Below are 15,906 nucleotides of genomic sequence, written 5' to 3'. Positions count from 1 at the left end.
CAGAGATCCACTTACCTCAGAGGCCTCACTCTGCCTCCCAAGGGCTAGAATTAAAGACCTGTGCCATCAAAACCAGATTTTTAAAAGCCCTCCCCCACCAAGATGTTTATTTTTTAAAAATATCCTTATAAAAGCCGGGCGGTGGTGGCAGAGGCAGGCGGATCTCTGTGAGTTCGTGGCCAGCCTGGTCTAGAAGAGCTAGTTCCAGGACAGGAACCAAAAAGCTACAGAGAAACTCTGTCTCGAAAAAAAAAAAAAATCCTTATAAGTGGAAGCTCTCTCACTTTTGGGTTGATCATTACTAGTGTATTGCTTTGGGGGTATAAATATGTGCCTTGAAACTGAGTTTGTTAGTTTTATTAAGTGTTTGCTTGTTTTAGTTTTTGAATTTTCTGTATATAGGATCATACCGGTAATCTGTGGATAGAAATAATTTTCTTTTTTAGTTTGGATGTCTTCTGTCTTTTTGTTTGTTTGTTTGTTTGTTTAATTTTTGTTTTGTTTTTCAAGACAGGGTTTCTCCATGTATCAGTCCTGGCTGTCCTGGAACTCACTCTGGAAACTACACTGACTTTGAACTCACCGAAATCCACCTGCCTCTGCCTCCCGAGTGCTGGGATTAAAGGCATGTGCCACCACCGCCTCGCTATGTCTTCTGTTCATGCCTCTTGCCTAATTGTTCTGGCTAGAGGATTCATACAATACCAAGCAGTAATGAAGTGAGCATGCTTGCCTTGCTCCTAATTTCAGGAGAAAGACTTTCAGTTTTTCCCCTGGAATTCACTGCTTTCTGTGGGATTTTCATGGATGCCTTTTAAGATGTTAAGAAAACTTGCCGGGTGGTGGTGGCGCATGCCTTTAATCCCAGCACTTGGGAGGCAGAGGCAGGTGGATCTCTGTGAGTTCGAGACCAGCCTGGTCTACAAGAGCTAGTTCCAGGACAGGCTCCAAAGCCACAGAGAAACCCTGTCTCGAAAAACCAAAAAAAAAAAAAAAAAAAAAAAAAAAAAGGGCTGGAGAGATGGCTCAGTGGTTAAGAGCATTGCCTGCTCTTCCAAAGGTCCTGAGTTCAATTCCCACCAACCACATGGTGGCTCACAACCATCTAAAAATGAGATCTGGTGCCCTCTTCTGGCCTGCAGACATACACACAGAATATTGTATATAAAATAAATTTAAAAAAAAAGAAAGAAAGAAAACTTCTGGGTGCCAGGCATGAAGCAGGATAAGAAGATAGGAAAGATCCAGTAGGTAGCGGCACACACCTTTTATCCAGCACTTGGGAGGTAGAGGAAGGTGGATCTCTATGAATTTGGTCTACAAAGCTAGCTCCAGGACAGCGAGGGCTGTTACATAGAGAAACTCTGTTTTGGAGAGAAAAAAAAGAAAGGAAGAAAGGAAGGGAGGGAGGGAGGGAGGGAGGGAGGGAGGGAGGGAAAGAGGAAGAAAGAATGAAGTAGATAGATAGAAAGAAAGAAAGAAAGAAAGAAGAGGAAAATAAGGAGACCAGACCATATGTTTTTCTTTAAGTTTTAAACTGTACATAATCCTTAAACCTTGTTGTAAATAACATCCTTTGATCAGTGGAATTTGGGCCACAGTCACACACGTAGCGATTAGAAGGACACCTATGTCCTTCCCTCAAGAAGCCTACACCTGCCAGGCGGTGGGAGGACTGTGTCTTTAATCACTTTGGAGGCTGAGGAAGGCAGAGCTCTGTGAAGTCCAGATTAGCTAGGGCTACATAGTCAGACCTGGCTCAGACCAACCACAGCAAAAAGAGCCCATGTTGACATGTACTGATTTTCATATGAGTGTCTCTAAAGGTTGTATTTAAATCTAAAGTGTGTGTTATTCCATATCACTACTTAATATATTTGCTGACTTGACTTGACCTGACATACTCTTTTGTGATATAGTCTAAGATCTGTCTTTACCTCCCAATCCTTCCCAAACAAATCTACCAACAAGGGATCAAGCATTCAAATCTATGAGCCTGTGAGGACCATGCTCATCAAACCAACACAAAGGCCCAGTAAAGGGTTCTGGAGCAGTATCACCTACAGTTCCCTGGTTCTGTTGAATCTAGAATTCAACTTCAATTCCTGGACACTGGTCACTGGTGGGTCAAGATAGAGGTCCCTAAGTAGGGGTTGCCTCAGGCTACTAGTGCAAGTGCTAGGCTGTCTCTCTGCCACTGCTGATGGACACGATGGTATATGCCTCTTGTCCTAGGATTGGAAGATTGAGTCAGTAGGATCATGAATTTGAGGCTAGACTAGGCTACAAGTTACAAACCAATCTATGCTACATAAGACCCTATCTCAGACAAAGATTGTAGTAGGAGGCTGCTTGTTCATTTCCCAAGCACCCTGACTCGGAATAATCACTCAGAAACTATATTATTGCAATACTGTTTGACCAATAGCTTAAGTGTATTGTTAGCTAGCTCTTCCATCTAGAATTAACCCATTTCCATTATTTTATATTTTATCATGAGGTTTGCGGCCTCCCAGCAAGGTTCCAGCTGACAGCTCGTGTCTTTCCCCTCTGGTGGCTACATGGCATCTTGTGACTCCACCTTCTTTCTCCCAGCATTCACTTTAGTTCCCCCCTCCACCTACCTCTACTCTACCCTATCACAGGCCAATGCAGCTTCTTTATTCATTAATCAATAAAAGCAACACATCATATGAAAGGCCCTGGATTCTATTCCCAGCAGAAGGGAAGAAAATCCTTCTAATATTAATTAACTTTTTAAAGATACTTTTTAAAGTATGTATTTATTTGTGTGTGGTGATTAGTTTTGTTTTGAGTTTTTTTTTAAAAGATTTATTATCTATTTATTATGTATACAACATTCTGCCTCCATGTATGCCCGCACGCCAGAAGAGGGCGCCAGATCTCATTACAGATGGTTGAGAGCCACCATGTGGTTGCTGGGAATTGAACTCAGGACCTCTGGAAGAGCAGGCAGTGCTCTTAACCACTGAGCCATCTCTCCAGCCCTGAGGGTTTTTTTTTTTTTTTCAACTTAACTCCAACTAGAATCATCTGAGTAGAAGGAACCTCAATTGAAAGTTTGGCCTTTAGACAAATCTGTGGTGCATTTTCTTGTCTGGAAGAGCAGCCAGTGCTCTTAACCTTTGAGCCATCTCTCCAGCCCCCTTCTACATCAATCTTTAATCAAGAAAATGCCCAACAGACTTGCCTATACGAAAATCTGTTGTTGTTGTTTTCATTTTGTTTCTATAGGCAGGATTTCTCTGTTTAACAGCCCTAGCTGTGCTGGAACTTGCTTGGTTGACCAGGCTGACCTTGAAGTCACAGAGAAGCCTGTGACTCTGCCCCCTGAGTGCTGGGATAAAAGGTGTGTGCCACTATGCCTGGCTATAGGAAAACCTTAATAGAAGAATTTTCTCAATTGTGAGCTTCTCTTCCCAAATGACTCTGACTTGTGTCGAGTTGACAAAATACTAACCATGACATTAGCAAGCCAGCAAGCAGTACTCTCCATGGTTTCTGTTTCAGTTCCTGCCTCCAGGTTTCTGGCTTGGCTTTTCTTCATGATGGACTATAAACGATAAGCTGAAATAAGCCCTTTATTCCCCAAATTGTTTTTGGTAATGCTCTTTATCATAGCAACTGAAAGGGTTTTTTTTGAGTATTACTTTAATACTACTGTTAGTTACCTATAATATCCTATGACCAAATATTTGAAACAATTTTTAATGGAAGAAATTACTTATTTCGGTTTACAGCATTGGTGATTTCAGTCTATAGTCCTCCTGGGCCCCTGGTGAGGCAGAGTGTGGTGGGAGCATGTGGAGGAAGCTGCTGTTCATGGTGTGTANGTGTGTGTGTGTGTGAGAGAGAGAGAGAGAGAGAGAGAGAGAGAGAGAGAGAGAGAGAGAGAGAGAGAGAGAGAGCCCCAGAAGTCAACATCAAGTTTGAGAGAGTTTCTCTACATAGTTTTCCTGTCCTGGAAAGTACTATGTAGACCAGGCTGACCTCAAACTCACAGAGATCTGCCAGCCTCTGCCTCCTGAGTGCTGGCATTAAAGACTGTACACCATCATGGCTTCCCCCCCCCCTTTTTTTTTCTTTTTTTTGGAAACAAGGTTTCTCATTGAACTTGGAGCTCACTGTTTCAATTAGACTGGCTGGCTAATGAGCCCCGAGGATCTTTCTGTCTCTCCCTGCCTAGTGTTGGGATTATAGATGTCCACGGCTGCTGCATTTGGCTTTTTACGTAAGAGTTGGGGATCCAAACCCAGGTTCTCATACTTGCACAGCAATTACTTTACCATCTGAGATGTCTCCCCAGCCCAGAGCTAGTCATCATATGGTAGACAGGAGCAGGACTGAGGATAGATTTAACCTGCAAAGGCACCCCCTAATTATGTACTTCCTACCTCTAAACATTTATACAGCTTCTGAAAACAGAGCCAACAGCTAGGGATGAAACATCCAACATATAAATCCGGGGGGGGGGGCACTTTTTATATTCAAACCATACCAATCACAAAAGGTTACTGGGTCCAATGCCATTTCTTCATTACTTGAGATTTTCCTACTTTTTTTCCTACTAAGGTGATATATCATGTTGATTTTTGGGATAACTAGTTCTATGTCAACTTGACTCAAACTAGAGTTATCTGAAAGGAAGGAACCTTAATTGGGAATATGCCTCTGTAATATCTGACTATAAGGCATTTTCTTAATCAGTGGTTGATGGGGGAGGGTCCTGTCCATGATAGGTAGTGCCATCCCTGTGCTGGTGGCCCTGGGTTCTATAACAAGGCAGGCTGAACAAGCCATGGGAAGCAAGCCAGTAAGCAGCATCCTTCCATGGCCTCTGCCTTAGTTCTTACCCCCAGGTTCCTCCCTGTTTGAGTTTCTATCCTGACTTCCTTCAATGATGGACCACAAAGTAGAAGTATAAACCCTAGAAACCTTTTCCTCCCCAAGTTGCTTTGGTCATGGCGTTTCATCACAGCAATAGTAATCCTAACAAAGAAATTCTCAAATGTCAAAAATATAAAGACAGGTCTCCAGGTAACCTTGAACTGGTCCAACTTCCCCCTCACTTTAGTTCCCTAAAATAGCTGTAGTGCGTGCTGAGAATGCAACACCCTGATAAGAGGGACCTAACCAGAAACGACCTGCTTGGTTCCAGTCTTCCACAGAAACAGGACGTCCTTCAGTGTTTAGCCAAGTGTATCAGGTGGTTCCTGGGATAGGAAGTTCTGAGGTGGAATTCTTTTCTGGACCTCAGCTGAAGTACAAGTGGGGCAACTACAAATAAGACTCCATCCACTTTAGGAAAATTTCCTGAGTCCAGGGCACCTACCTGCTTGCCCACAACCCATACCTTCTGTTATCTTCTACTGCTTTGTGTAATTTCTTTTTTTAAGATTTATTTATTTATTTATTTTTTAATATTTATTTATTTATATATTATGTATACAATGTTCTGTCTGTGTGTATGCCTGCAGGCCAGAAGAGGGCACCAGACCTCATTACAGATGGTTGTGAGCCACCATGTGGTTGCTGGGAATTGAACTCAGGACCCCTGGAAGAGCAGTCGGTGCTCTTAACCTCTGAGCCATTTCTCCAGCCCCCTTGTGTAATTTCTTTATGCCAGTGTTTGGAACCTTTTGAATTCAGGTAAGTAATAATTTTGCAGTCCAGGCTTCCCTAGGCCATTTAGCTATACAGGTAGCCTATCTCTAGATCCTGTATTCTTGGAAGAAATGGCATGTTCTCTGAGTTGAGTTTTGATGTATTTATGATTTCTTGTGCACCAGAGATTGTATTACCCCAGGACACTTTATTCCCAAATTATGTCATATTTAAATTTGTTGGTAAGCTGCCTGGTATCAGACTCCCCAAAGTTTCACCCATGTTGACAAATCAATATGAACTGAGTTTTCATTCTCACCTCTTCTCAGTTTGCTTCCCTGCTTGCTGTGATCACCTGCAGGGTTCCCTTCAGTGTCCCCTCACCCCAATGTGAAGAACTTAAGAAATATTAATGCTGTTTCTTTGAAAAATGTTTGATGGAAGTCACTGGGGAAGTTGCTGTGTGTGGATATGGTTTATTTTCCAGTGCTTTGTATGTCAGAAGTTTGATCCTCCATGCATCCTCCATGCATCCATTTTAACATGCAACGGTGTTAGCAAGTGGAACTTTAAGAGTAACTTTGCTGGATGTGGCAGCACCTGCCAGTAATTCCAGCACTTGAGAGGTGGAAGGTTGTCAGTTCAAGATCATCCTTTTTCAAGCAGTGAGTTTGACTCTCACCTGGACTATGGAGATCCTGTCTCAAACAAAAGAAAACAAAATAGAGCTTAGTGGGGGATTCATAAACCAATTAAGAGTGCTAATGGGCCCAGCAGTGATTTAATTAACACAGTTTCTGTGTGATTATTTCAGGTCTGAGCTATCTGGGCAGCTGGGAACCAACAATCAGCCCCTCCTCCTACACACACACACTGAAAATCATGTTTGGGGGAGTCATACAATGGGTGGACATTTTGTGGGTCACTATCTAATTTAATGTACTCTGTCACATTCCCCGTGCCTTATTTTGTTTTTTGACAGTTACCTGCAGATGACCTACTATATGTTTACTTATTTTTCTCATATATTGGCAGATAAGAATTGAGATAAAGGCAAAGGAAGGAGGATGTTATTTTTTTTTTTTTCGAGACAGGGTTTCTCTGTGGTTTTTGGAGCCTGTCCTGGAACTAGCTCTTGCAGACCAGGCTGGTCTTGAACTCACAGAGATCCGCCTGCCTCTGCCTCCCAAGTGCTGAGATTAAAGGTGTGCGCCACCCCACCACCGCCCGGCGAAGGAGGATATTTGTGTTTTGGTCACCGTTGTTTCTCTTGAACATTTAAGTACTACACATGGCTTTGTCTTGTAGTGGCTGGATGAGGAAAGAAAGGGCCAACCTAGACAAAGAACCTCAAAAAACCTTGACCAAAATTGCTCCAGTCTTTGAAGAAAAAATAATTAGAAAGCCAGGCAGTGGTGGTTCACACCTTTAATCCTAGCACTTGGGAGGCAAGTGCTGAGATAGGTGGATCTCTTTGAGTTAGGTGGCATCCTGGTCTACAGAGTGAGTTCCAGAACAGCCAGGGATGTTACATAGAGAAACCCTGTCTTGAACCCTCCCCCATGCCAAATAACAATAATTAGATTGCCTAACATAGATTTTCTTCTTATTTATGGGTATATGTCTATGTACATGTGTGTGCATGTGCACATGTAGGCACACATATGTGGAAGTCGAATACCAAATGTTGTTCCTTAGGACTACTATCCACTTTGTTTTATCTTTTAATTTTGTTTTTGCTCTTTCAAGACAGAGTTTCTCTGTGTAACTCTGACTGTTCTGGAACTCTCTCTGTAGACCAGGCTGCCCTTGAACATAGAGATCCTCCTGTCTCTGCCTCCCAAGTGCTGGGATTAAAGGCGTTCACCACCACTGTCCAGCTTGTTTCATCTTTTAATTTTTAAATTATATTTTATCTATTGTGTGTGCGCGCATGCACACACACACGTGCATGCACTCTCTCCAAAGCATGTATGTAACTCTGTATGTGCCGTGGCTCATAAGTTGGAGAGCAACCCTCACGAGTTGGTGCCCTCCTATCATATGGGTGCAGGAGATTGAACTCAGATCTTCCGGATTGGCAACAAGTGCATTACCCTGTTGAACTCTTGACAGTCTCTATCTTGTTTTCTGAGACAGAATCTCTAATGGGACCTGGGATCTAGGCTTACCAATTAGTCAAGACTGACTGGTTGGAGCCCTAGAAATCTTCCTGTTTCCGCCTCCACAGAAATAGGATTATAGTTACCACCCACTACACTTACCTGCCTCTGCCTCTTAAGTGATGGTTCTGAGGGTCTTTAATAAATACAGTAAGGGATTATGATAGAGGTTGGCTTAGTGGAAAAACTAATATAGGTAAAAGCAAGATATCGTGTTTCCTCCCACCCCACCCCTGATAAAGCAGGACCTGCAGAGGACAGAAAATAAGAACAAGGAAATGTCACACAGCTAGTTTCTCTTGAGGAGCCATATAGACTGTGGTTTAGGTTAATGATTAAGAAAAACAACCGAGTCCCTGAAGTCAGCTAGCTCAAGTTTTTTTTTTTAATCTTAACATTAAAAGATATGTTCACAGGTTTCAAAATGTATCATAGCTGAAACAAAGCTTTAAAAAAGAATTTAAGGTTAGATTAAGATGTTTTTGTTAATAGCTTTGAAGCAGAAAAAAAAAACAGAGGAAACAATCCAAAGTTTAGAAAGGCATATAGTTGAGTGAGGGACTTATTGAGGTCAAGGGACAAGAACAAAGCAGCCCAATTGTTATTAGCTGATATGACTTTCTTGCTAGGATTGGTTGGTGAGCAAAGATGATGATTAATCTCTTGTACCCATTTCTGCCCTTAGGTTCCTGATGTAAAAATATGTTGACAAATGGGTGTGCACCCCAAGAATTTAAAATAGAGCTGACTGTTTTTTCAAATATAAAAGTTTAGGTTTGTGATTTTTCTAGGATTTGTTATAAGATTACCTTTTGAAATAAGTAATAAAGTGATCGATCCTTTCTTTGTAACAAAAAAAAATGCAGCCTGCCAGTAAAAGAACTGACGGAGAAAAACACCTCGCTCACTCATGCTCTGCTTATCTATAACATTGGATATGAAGCAGGAACCCCGAAGGATCATCTCACCTTTAGGCAAGTTCATCAGTCCTCTCTCTGCAGGTTCTTCATGTCCAGTTTATGCAACAGTCCAGGCAAGAGCAGTTTCTTGCCCAAACGGCTAACCAACTCCATAAGGAGCCTCTTCGATGCCCATCTTCCTCTTGAAGTAGCTGGTGCTGCCAGGAGCAGATATGTCTCATTGTCATGAAAAATCCTAAGTTATTAAAACATTTTAAATGCCATATTCTGTTGCCTTTGAAAGATATAAAGAATGCCTATCTAACTCTCTATATTAATATATTTCTATATTGAAGGCGTAAGTCACGAACAAGGCCACACCAGTTTGGAGTTATGATTAATAGGGTGTTATTTATTTAAAGGGGAAAACTTACAGATCACCGTCCCAGACAACAGCCATCTGCACAACCAGGAAGGGAGTCTAGTCTCCGGTGGAGCAGGAAGTGAAGAGAGCGAGCAGAGGAAATAGCCGCTTTTTTAAAGGGAGAGAGACCACGCCCCAATGGGCTGGTATCACAGCAGCTATTGGTTGGAGGGGCGGAAGGACCTCCCGCAACACCTCCCCCTTTTGTTTAAGTAAGAGAGTTCTAAACCTACTATGAAATTATATACAATAAGTACAAATATCCTATTCTAACTAGCTTAGGTCTTGTATAATAAATAACTTGGCCAAGTCGTGAGAAAAAAGTAACTACATTTATATAGTCTTCAACCCCATCAAAGATCTGAGAAGGGAAATAATGTTAACTGGGTAATTAGGAAGTTCAGTAAAACAACTTCCAAAACATGCAACAAATCACAGAGACAACTAGCTACCTGGGCAATCACCCAAAGTCATGTTTGCAGCGTTGAAGCAACCAACTTTGGCTAAGGCCTAACATAACTGACATACCATTTTCAAAGGCAAGCAACTTTTCAAAACTATCTTACCCTGTCTTGGCAGGATATGACAGTCCTGTTTTATTTATTGATGCACGCTCTGTATCTCTGTCAGTTGTTGAGGTATGGGCATTTCTTTGCCCCAAGGCCAGTTCTGCCAAAAAGAAAGGCTCCAGGTGGAGTGTCTTTGGTGCTCAACATTCTCTCGGGAATAGAGCGGTGTTGCCAGGAGCAATTGTGTCTCACTACCACAAAACTCTGAGTTAGATTAAAGGCCATATTCTACAGCTCTTCAAAGAGGTTGAAGATTATCTATCTATACTGAGTATAATCTCTCTATATATAAAGAACCTGATTAGTCTAATTATAAATGACAAACTTAGATGACTATTAATCTATATAATTCTCAATATCTATCTAACTTAAAGACTAAGACAATAAACAACTGTGCAATATATGGAGACAATGATCTTCATCTGTAAACAATGTCATTACATATCAAATGTAAACAATGTTATTACATAAATAGTATCAGAGGTAGAAATGTACATTGTGATATGGTAGATGTATCAATACAATATAAGCATACTCTTATACAAAAATAGAGGTAGGAACACTCACATTCAATATTCAATATGTCAATATACAGGAAACAGTACCAATACAATTTTCTAAAAACAGTAACTCACAAATACCAATCATCCCATCAAACCAGTTAATCCCCCCTTTTTTTTTTTTTTTTACATACCCCTAACTCCATAAAACATCTCCCCATCCCCTCAACCCCAAACCAACCACTAAAAGATGTCCCTAACCCTGAGGGCAAACTCTGTTGGGGGAGGGGACGCCGTCCTCTAAGATTGCTTCAAGCTGACATGGGGGCGATGTTCTCCTTAGGGGCTCCTGTGAAAGCAAATGATGGTAAAATTCCCAAATTAACCTTTGGCCTAAGAAAATTATAACTAGTCCCTGAGCGCTTTGAGAAGGTCCGGCCAGAGTGTTGTCAAAAAATGTGCACCATTCGAAATTGTCTTGTGCAGTTGGTACCAAAAAAAATTATTAGCACGTAGAAAAGAGAAAAAAAGAAAAAAAAATATATTCAATATATTCATGACGTCATAAAAACCAGGTTGAGTTGATGTTGTGGGGCCCCATCTTCATCCTGGAAACTTCAAAAATTACTGTAGGAAAATTTGTTGCTTGTTATGGGAAATTTAGACACTAACAACAAGGACATATACTGACATATAAAGAAAGACACAGATACGAGGAAAAGCAAAAACAAAAAACAAAAAACATATATACATAAATATATAAAAAATCAATACTTACGGTATGTATATAATGTTAGTTGATCCTTAGTAGGTCGTAACTATTATCCATCCATCAGTAATTAAATATTCAGGGTCCCTTAAAGTCTTTGAAGATCAATATTTTCCTGTGGAGATAAGAAAAGAACCCTGCCCCCAACCTATCTGTATTCCTTACCATCAGTATGCTCGCCAACCTTGTGAAAGAATTGTTATTTATCTTTTCCAAATGGCTTTTCTTCTTCATACCGAACCTTTATTAGTTTTGTCGGTATCCACAATTGTTCCTCACCTGTGGAGATAAGAGCAAAACCCCTTCCCCAACGCAGCACATCTCCTGGCTTCCATTGTGAGGTCAGCACATCCTTGAAATAAACTGGTTGATTTAGTTCAGTAGACTTTTCCATTATCCAATGTCTTTCTGCAGCCGTTGTCCCCTTCTCATTAGCGTTAAGAAAATTCAAGGTTAACAAAGCATTATGTAACCTATTTCTGGGGGTGTTTTCCACCCCTTTCTGTTTATTCAACATATCTTTTATAGTTCGATTTGATCTTTCTATGACTGCTTGGCCTGTAGGATTGTATGGTATACCTGTAACATGCTTGATATTGTAATAATCAAAAAACCGTTTCATTTTCCTAGAGGCATAAGCAGGACCATTATCTGTCCAAATTCCAGGCCAACCTCGGACACTTGGAACCCTGCCCCAAAACAAGCGAACAACCCAGGTGCTTGCCAAATTGATACTACTAGGCAAATTGTGGCCGATGAAGCTAACTAGTAAATTTGTTACTCAACAAGTCCTGAAATTGTGAGATGACACTAATGTGTTTCTGTAACGTGCTCATGAGAATGGTTCACTTGCTTCTGGCACTGAGAATAGGAACTCAGGCTGTTCAGGCCTCGGTTAGGGGATAAACATCTCCCAAGGTGGCCTAGCACCTTACACGGAAACCGCTCTTGTGCAGCCTCACACAGTGCGCAGGCACAGAGCGGTGCATAGGCAAAAACTCTTAAGCCTAACAACTAGAGACGGTAGTGTTGGACAGAATCACCGCGCAGGCATTTTCCCTCTGGGTGGCTAGTCTACGCTAGCAGCAGCGCAGGCGCAGAGAAGTGCAAAACTGAGGTTTGCAACGGGGTTTGGGATGGACAGAGCTGGGTAAGGGAGCGCAGGACCTGCAACACCGCGCAGGCGCACTTCCACTTTCCTGCTGGTGCGCAAACGCAGACCGGTGCGCGAGCGTGCGCTTGCGCGGAGTTGAGGCGCGATGGCAGGTGTCGGGGTCAAGCAGGCGATGGTGCGGTTTGCGCTGCTGGTGCTCACTGTGTGTGCTGCTGGTGCCCATGGGCTCTATTTCCACATCGGCGAGACTGAGAAGCGTTGCTTCATCGAGGAAATACCCGACGAGACCATGGTCATCGGTCAGGGGGCTGAGGGTGGAGAGGCCCTTTGTTTTCGCCTGGCCCTCGGAAGGGCCCCTCCTCCCCTGTCAGCTCGCCCCCATCCTGATGGTGCCTTGAGGGCGCCAGGTCCCCTCCCCAGCGCCCTGGGGCCGCTTGTTGGGGGCCCCGGGTCGTGACTGTGTGTCTGCCCCGCAGGCAACTATCGAACCCAGATGTGGGACAAGCAGAAGGAGGTCTTCCTGCCCTCGACCCCTGGCCTGGGCATGCATGTAGAAGTGAAGGACCCGGACGGCAAGGTAAACACGCCTTCCCCGGAAAGCTCTAGCGGGTGTCAGAAGTCCATTAATGTCATTATGGGATGTAAAGTACCGGTAGCCTTGGTCCTGAGAAAAGATCTCTAGGCATCAGATCTTGCATTTTGAGAGGTCGTTGTAAAGTTGGTGCCTGATGCATATTGCAGGTGGTACTGTCCCGGCAATATGGTTCCGAGGGCCGCTTCACGTTCACGTCGCACACACCCGGTGACCATCAGATTTGTCTGCACTCCAACTCCACCAGGATGGCTCTCTTCGCTGGAGGCAAACTGGTAAGAAGCTCAAACTGAGAGTTTTTCCTTTGATCTATTGCCATCTTTCATTCTTTTTCTTTTAATCTTGCCTTTTGGGGGAAGCAGGTGCGCACGGTCAGAACTGGGGAGACCAGGCTTGCCCTTCTGCCTCAGCCAGAGACGAGAACGGACTCCATAACAGTAACAGACAGTAGGCGGCACCCACTCATTCATTCCTGTTTCCTCGTAGCGTGTACACCTGGATATCCAGGTTGGGGAGCATGCCAACAACTACCCTGAGATTGCTGCTAAGGATAAGTTAACAGAGCTCCAGCTTCGTGCTCGCCAGCTGCTTGATCAGGTGGAACAGATCCAGAAGGAGCAGGATTATCAGAGGGTAAGGGCGTGTGTCTCTTTGCACTTGGAGGCTGAGACTGACCTTTAAAACCCACAGTGCAACGTTTCTGTTTGGGGCCTTCCCTACCTGCAAGATTAGTTTTTCAGAGAATGAATTGGGAGCTATCAGTCCATGTAGGTGAAGTTTGCTTTTTCTTTTTGGCACTTCATGTGCATGTCTGCAGTGCCGAGGGTTGGATCCATGGCCTCTCTTGAGTGTTAGTCAATATCTCTACCACTGAACCACACCTCCAGTCCATCATACATATATATGTTTACACACACACACATTTAAATCCTACACCACCTGGTATTTTCCATCCAAGTACTAGCCTGGCCTGGCCCTGCTTAGCTTCTCAGATCAGATCTCAAGGGTTCAGAGTAGTGTGCCTGTGGCCCCTTTTTTGTTTTGTTTTGTTATGGAATACGTATAAAACTTAGCATTTTAACTGTTTCTAAGTATATAATACTTTAGCATTAAATATTCATGTTGTGTTGCAACCATCACTGCCTCCTAACTTCACCTTCCCAGAGAATCTGAACCCGTCAAACGCTCCACTTCCCTCAGTGCAGTTTTGATTTTTTGGTCTGTGGTCCTGATTAGTGTTAAACACTGATTCCCCACTTACCTTCCTATGTTGCTGTTCTACTTTTTTTAAAAAATATTTATTTATTTATTATGTATACAATATTCCATCTGTGTGTATGCCCACAGGCCAGAGGAGGGCACCAGACCCCATTACAGATGGTTGTGAGCCACCATGTGGTTGCTGGGAATTGAACTCAGGACCTTTGGAAGAGCAGGCAGTGCTCTTAACCACTGAGCCATCTCTCCAGCCCCCTGCTGTTCTACTTTTTTGCTTATAGTCTTGACCACTGTAATTCAACTAAATACAATCCTTTTGTGACTGTCTTAGTTCATTTATCACAATGTGTCCAGGGTTCATCTGTCCTGTAGTGTGTCACAACACTCTGTTTGTCACATTTGTTTATTTTTGCAGTGCTAGAAGTTGAACCTCATTGAGGCTAGATAAGGGCGCTGAAGTCCACCATACCCCCACTTAAAGATTTGTTTTCTTATCAGTTATGTGTATATGTGTATGGTTTATGTGTAAATGCAGGTGTTTAAGGAGGCCAGAGGCATTAGATTCTTGGAGTTACAGGTGGTTGTGAGTCACCTGACATAGGTGTTAGGAATCGAACTCAAGTCCTCTGGAAGAGCAATACATGCTCTTAACCACCGAGCCATCTCTCCAGCCTCTGTCCAACTGTAGAGCTCTCCTTTTAAGTGGAATAATAGCCTGTTGTATGTAGAGACCTCATCTTGCTTTGGGTAGTTATTTCTAAATTGTATGAGCCATTCTAGAGAGGACAACGCACAATTTAGTAGTACCTATTGCTTGTATTCCATGGGCTCTTATTATAGAAGCGTTATGTTAGTCCTAGCAGAGATGGTTGTAGAGGGACATCACTTTCCTTCCTAGGGGTAGTCTCGGGGAGACTAGTCACCTGACGGAATTACAGATGGTGTTCCAGAGGCATTTGGTCTGGGAGTTGTGTGTCACACAAATAGAGGGCCCTTGTAATGGCAGATTGTGTTTTCCTACCCATTCTAATCCTTTGCTCACTGTCCCGCGCAGTACCGTGAAGAACGCTTCCGCCTGACGAGTGAGAGCACCAATCAGAGGGTCCTGTGGTGGTCCATCGCCCAGACTGTCATCCTCATCCTCACTGGAATCTGGCAGATGCGGCACCTCAAGAGCTTCTTTGAGGCCAAGAAGCTGGTGTAGGGCTCTTGCCGTATAACCCTTTCCCTTTACCTCAGTTAGTTGATCATTTCCCCACCTAGCCCCACCCACCTGGATTTTGAGGAGGAGGAAAAGTGAAAAACCAATGTGTCTCACATTGGTGTCTTGGCAATAAGCCGCTGAGATCAGCTACCTTTTGACCCTGGTTCTCCAAGAAGCAGACATTGGTCCACGCTTTCAAAATCCGCCTTAGGGTTTGGGAGAAGTTGGAATTAACCCAAGATCAAATCATTTCTTTTGCCCCTGGTGATTCTCCTGTTTTTGAAGAGATGACCAAATGCTCTTCTGTTTTCTGGTTGTCTATTTCTGCAGTAGACAACCGGCATGTTCCATGGAGGAGGCCCTGCCTCGGTGTTCCTGGGTCAGTCCTGAGTTCTTTCAATGGCTTTGTGAATGTAAATAAGGGGCAGTTCTTGGCCCTGAAGGATTGAGATGTTTTCTATATTTTAGAACTATTTTTGGATAAATTATATGTATTTTCCTTCCTGGTTGAATCATCACTGCCTGTAATAGCCAAAAGCACCAATCCAGACCTTATGCATTCTACTTAATTCCCACACTTTTAGCAACTGCCATGACGTGCTCAGAATTTTAGCAGTCTGGGGCCAGAAAGCAGATTCTGTAGTTACTCTCAAGTCCACGTTACAAGGCCAAGAAGAGTTCTCTTGAACACTTGTGAGTCCGATCCGTCAGTCCCAAAGTTGAAGAGAGGGACAGAGTAACTTGGAGCAGTGCATTCTCCCCTCAGTTTTCACTAAGCAGTGGCAATGGTTTGTAGGTTCTTTTTGTTTTGTTTTTGAGACAGTCTCTGT

The 15,906-nt window shown here is 43.1% G+C and overlaps 1 protein-coding gene across 2 annotated transcripts in view; it reads left to right on the top strand.

Moving 5' to 3' along the window:
* The first annotated feature begins 12,170 nt into the window (after positions 1 to 12,170).
* Tmed4 (transmembrane p24 trafficking protein 4) overlaps positions 12,171 to 15,906 on the top strand; it is a 7,925-nt gene continuing 4,189 nt past the window's right edge. The window contains exons 1-5 of one of the 2 annotated variants that reach the window (XM_050140884.1): positions 12,173 to 12,361; positions 12,539 to 12,639; positions 12,804 to 12,929; positions 13,141 to 13,287; positions 14,927 to 15,579. In XM_050140884.1, the coding sequence (XP_049996841.1) occupies positions 12,208 to 12,361; positions 12,539 to 12,639; positions 12,804 to 12,929; positions 13,141 to 13,287; positions 14,927 to 15,076 (678 nt within the window). In that variant the 5' untranslated portion in view covers positions 12,173 to 12,207 and the 3' untranslated portion in view covers positions 15,077 to 15,579. Of the gene's footprint in view, positions 12,362 to 12,538; positions 12,640 to 12,803; positions 12,930 to 13,140; positions 13,288 to 14,926; positions 15,580 to 15,906 lie in introns of those variants that run through there. The other variant, XM_050140886.1, reaches the window with a different exon arrangement.

Source organism: Alexandromys fortis, unplaced genomic scaffold, assembly GCF_014885135.2.
Source record: "Alexandromys fortis isolate MF-2015 unplaced genomic scaffold, M_Fortis_MF-2015_v1.1 scaffold_7, whole genome shotgun sequence".
Taxonomy (NCBI): domain Eukaryota; kingdom Metazoa; phylum Chordata; class Mammalia; order Rodentia; family Cricetidae; genus Alexandromys; species Alexandromys fortis.
Note: the sequence above shows the minus strand (reverse complement) of the source record. Positions and strands in the feature narration are given on the sequence as shown.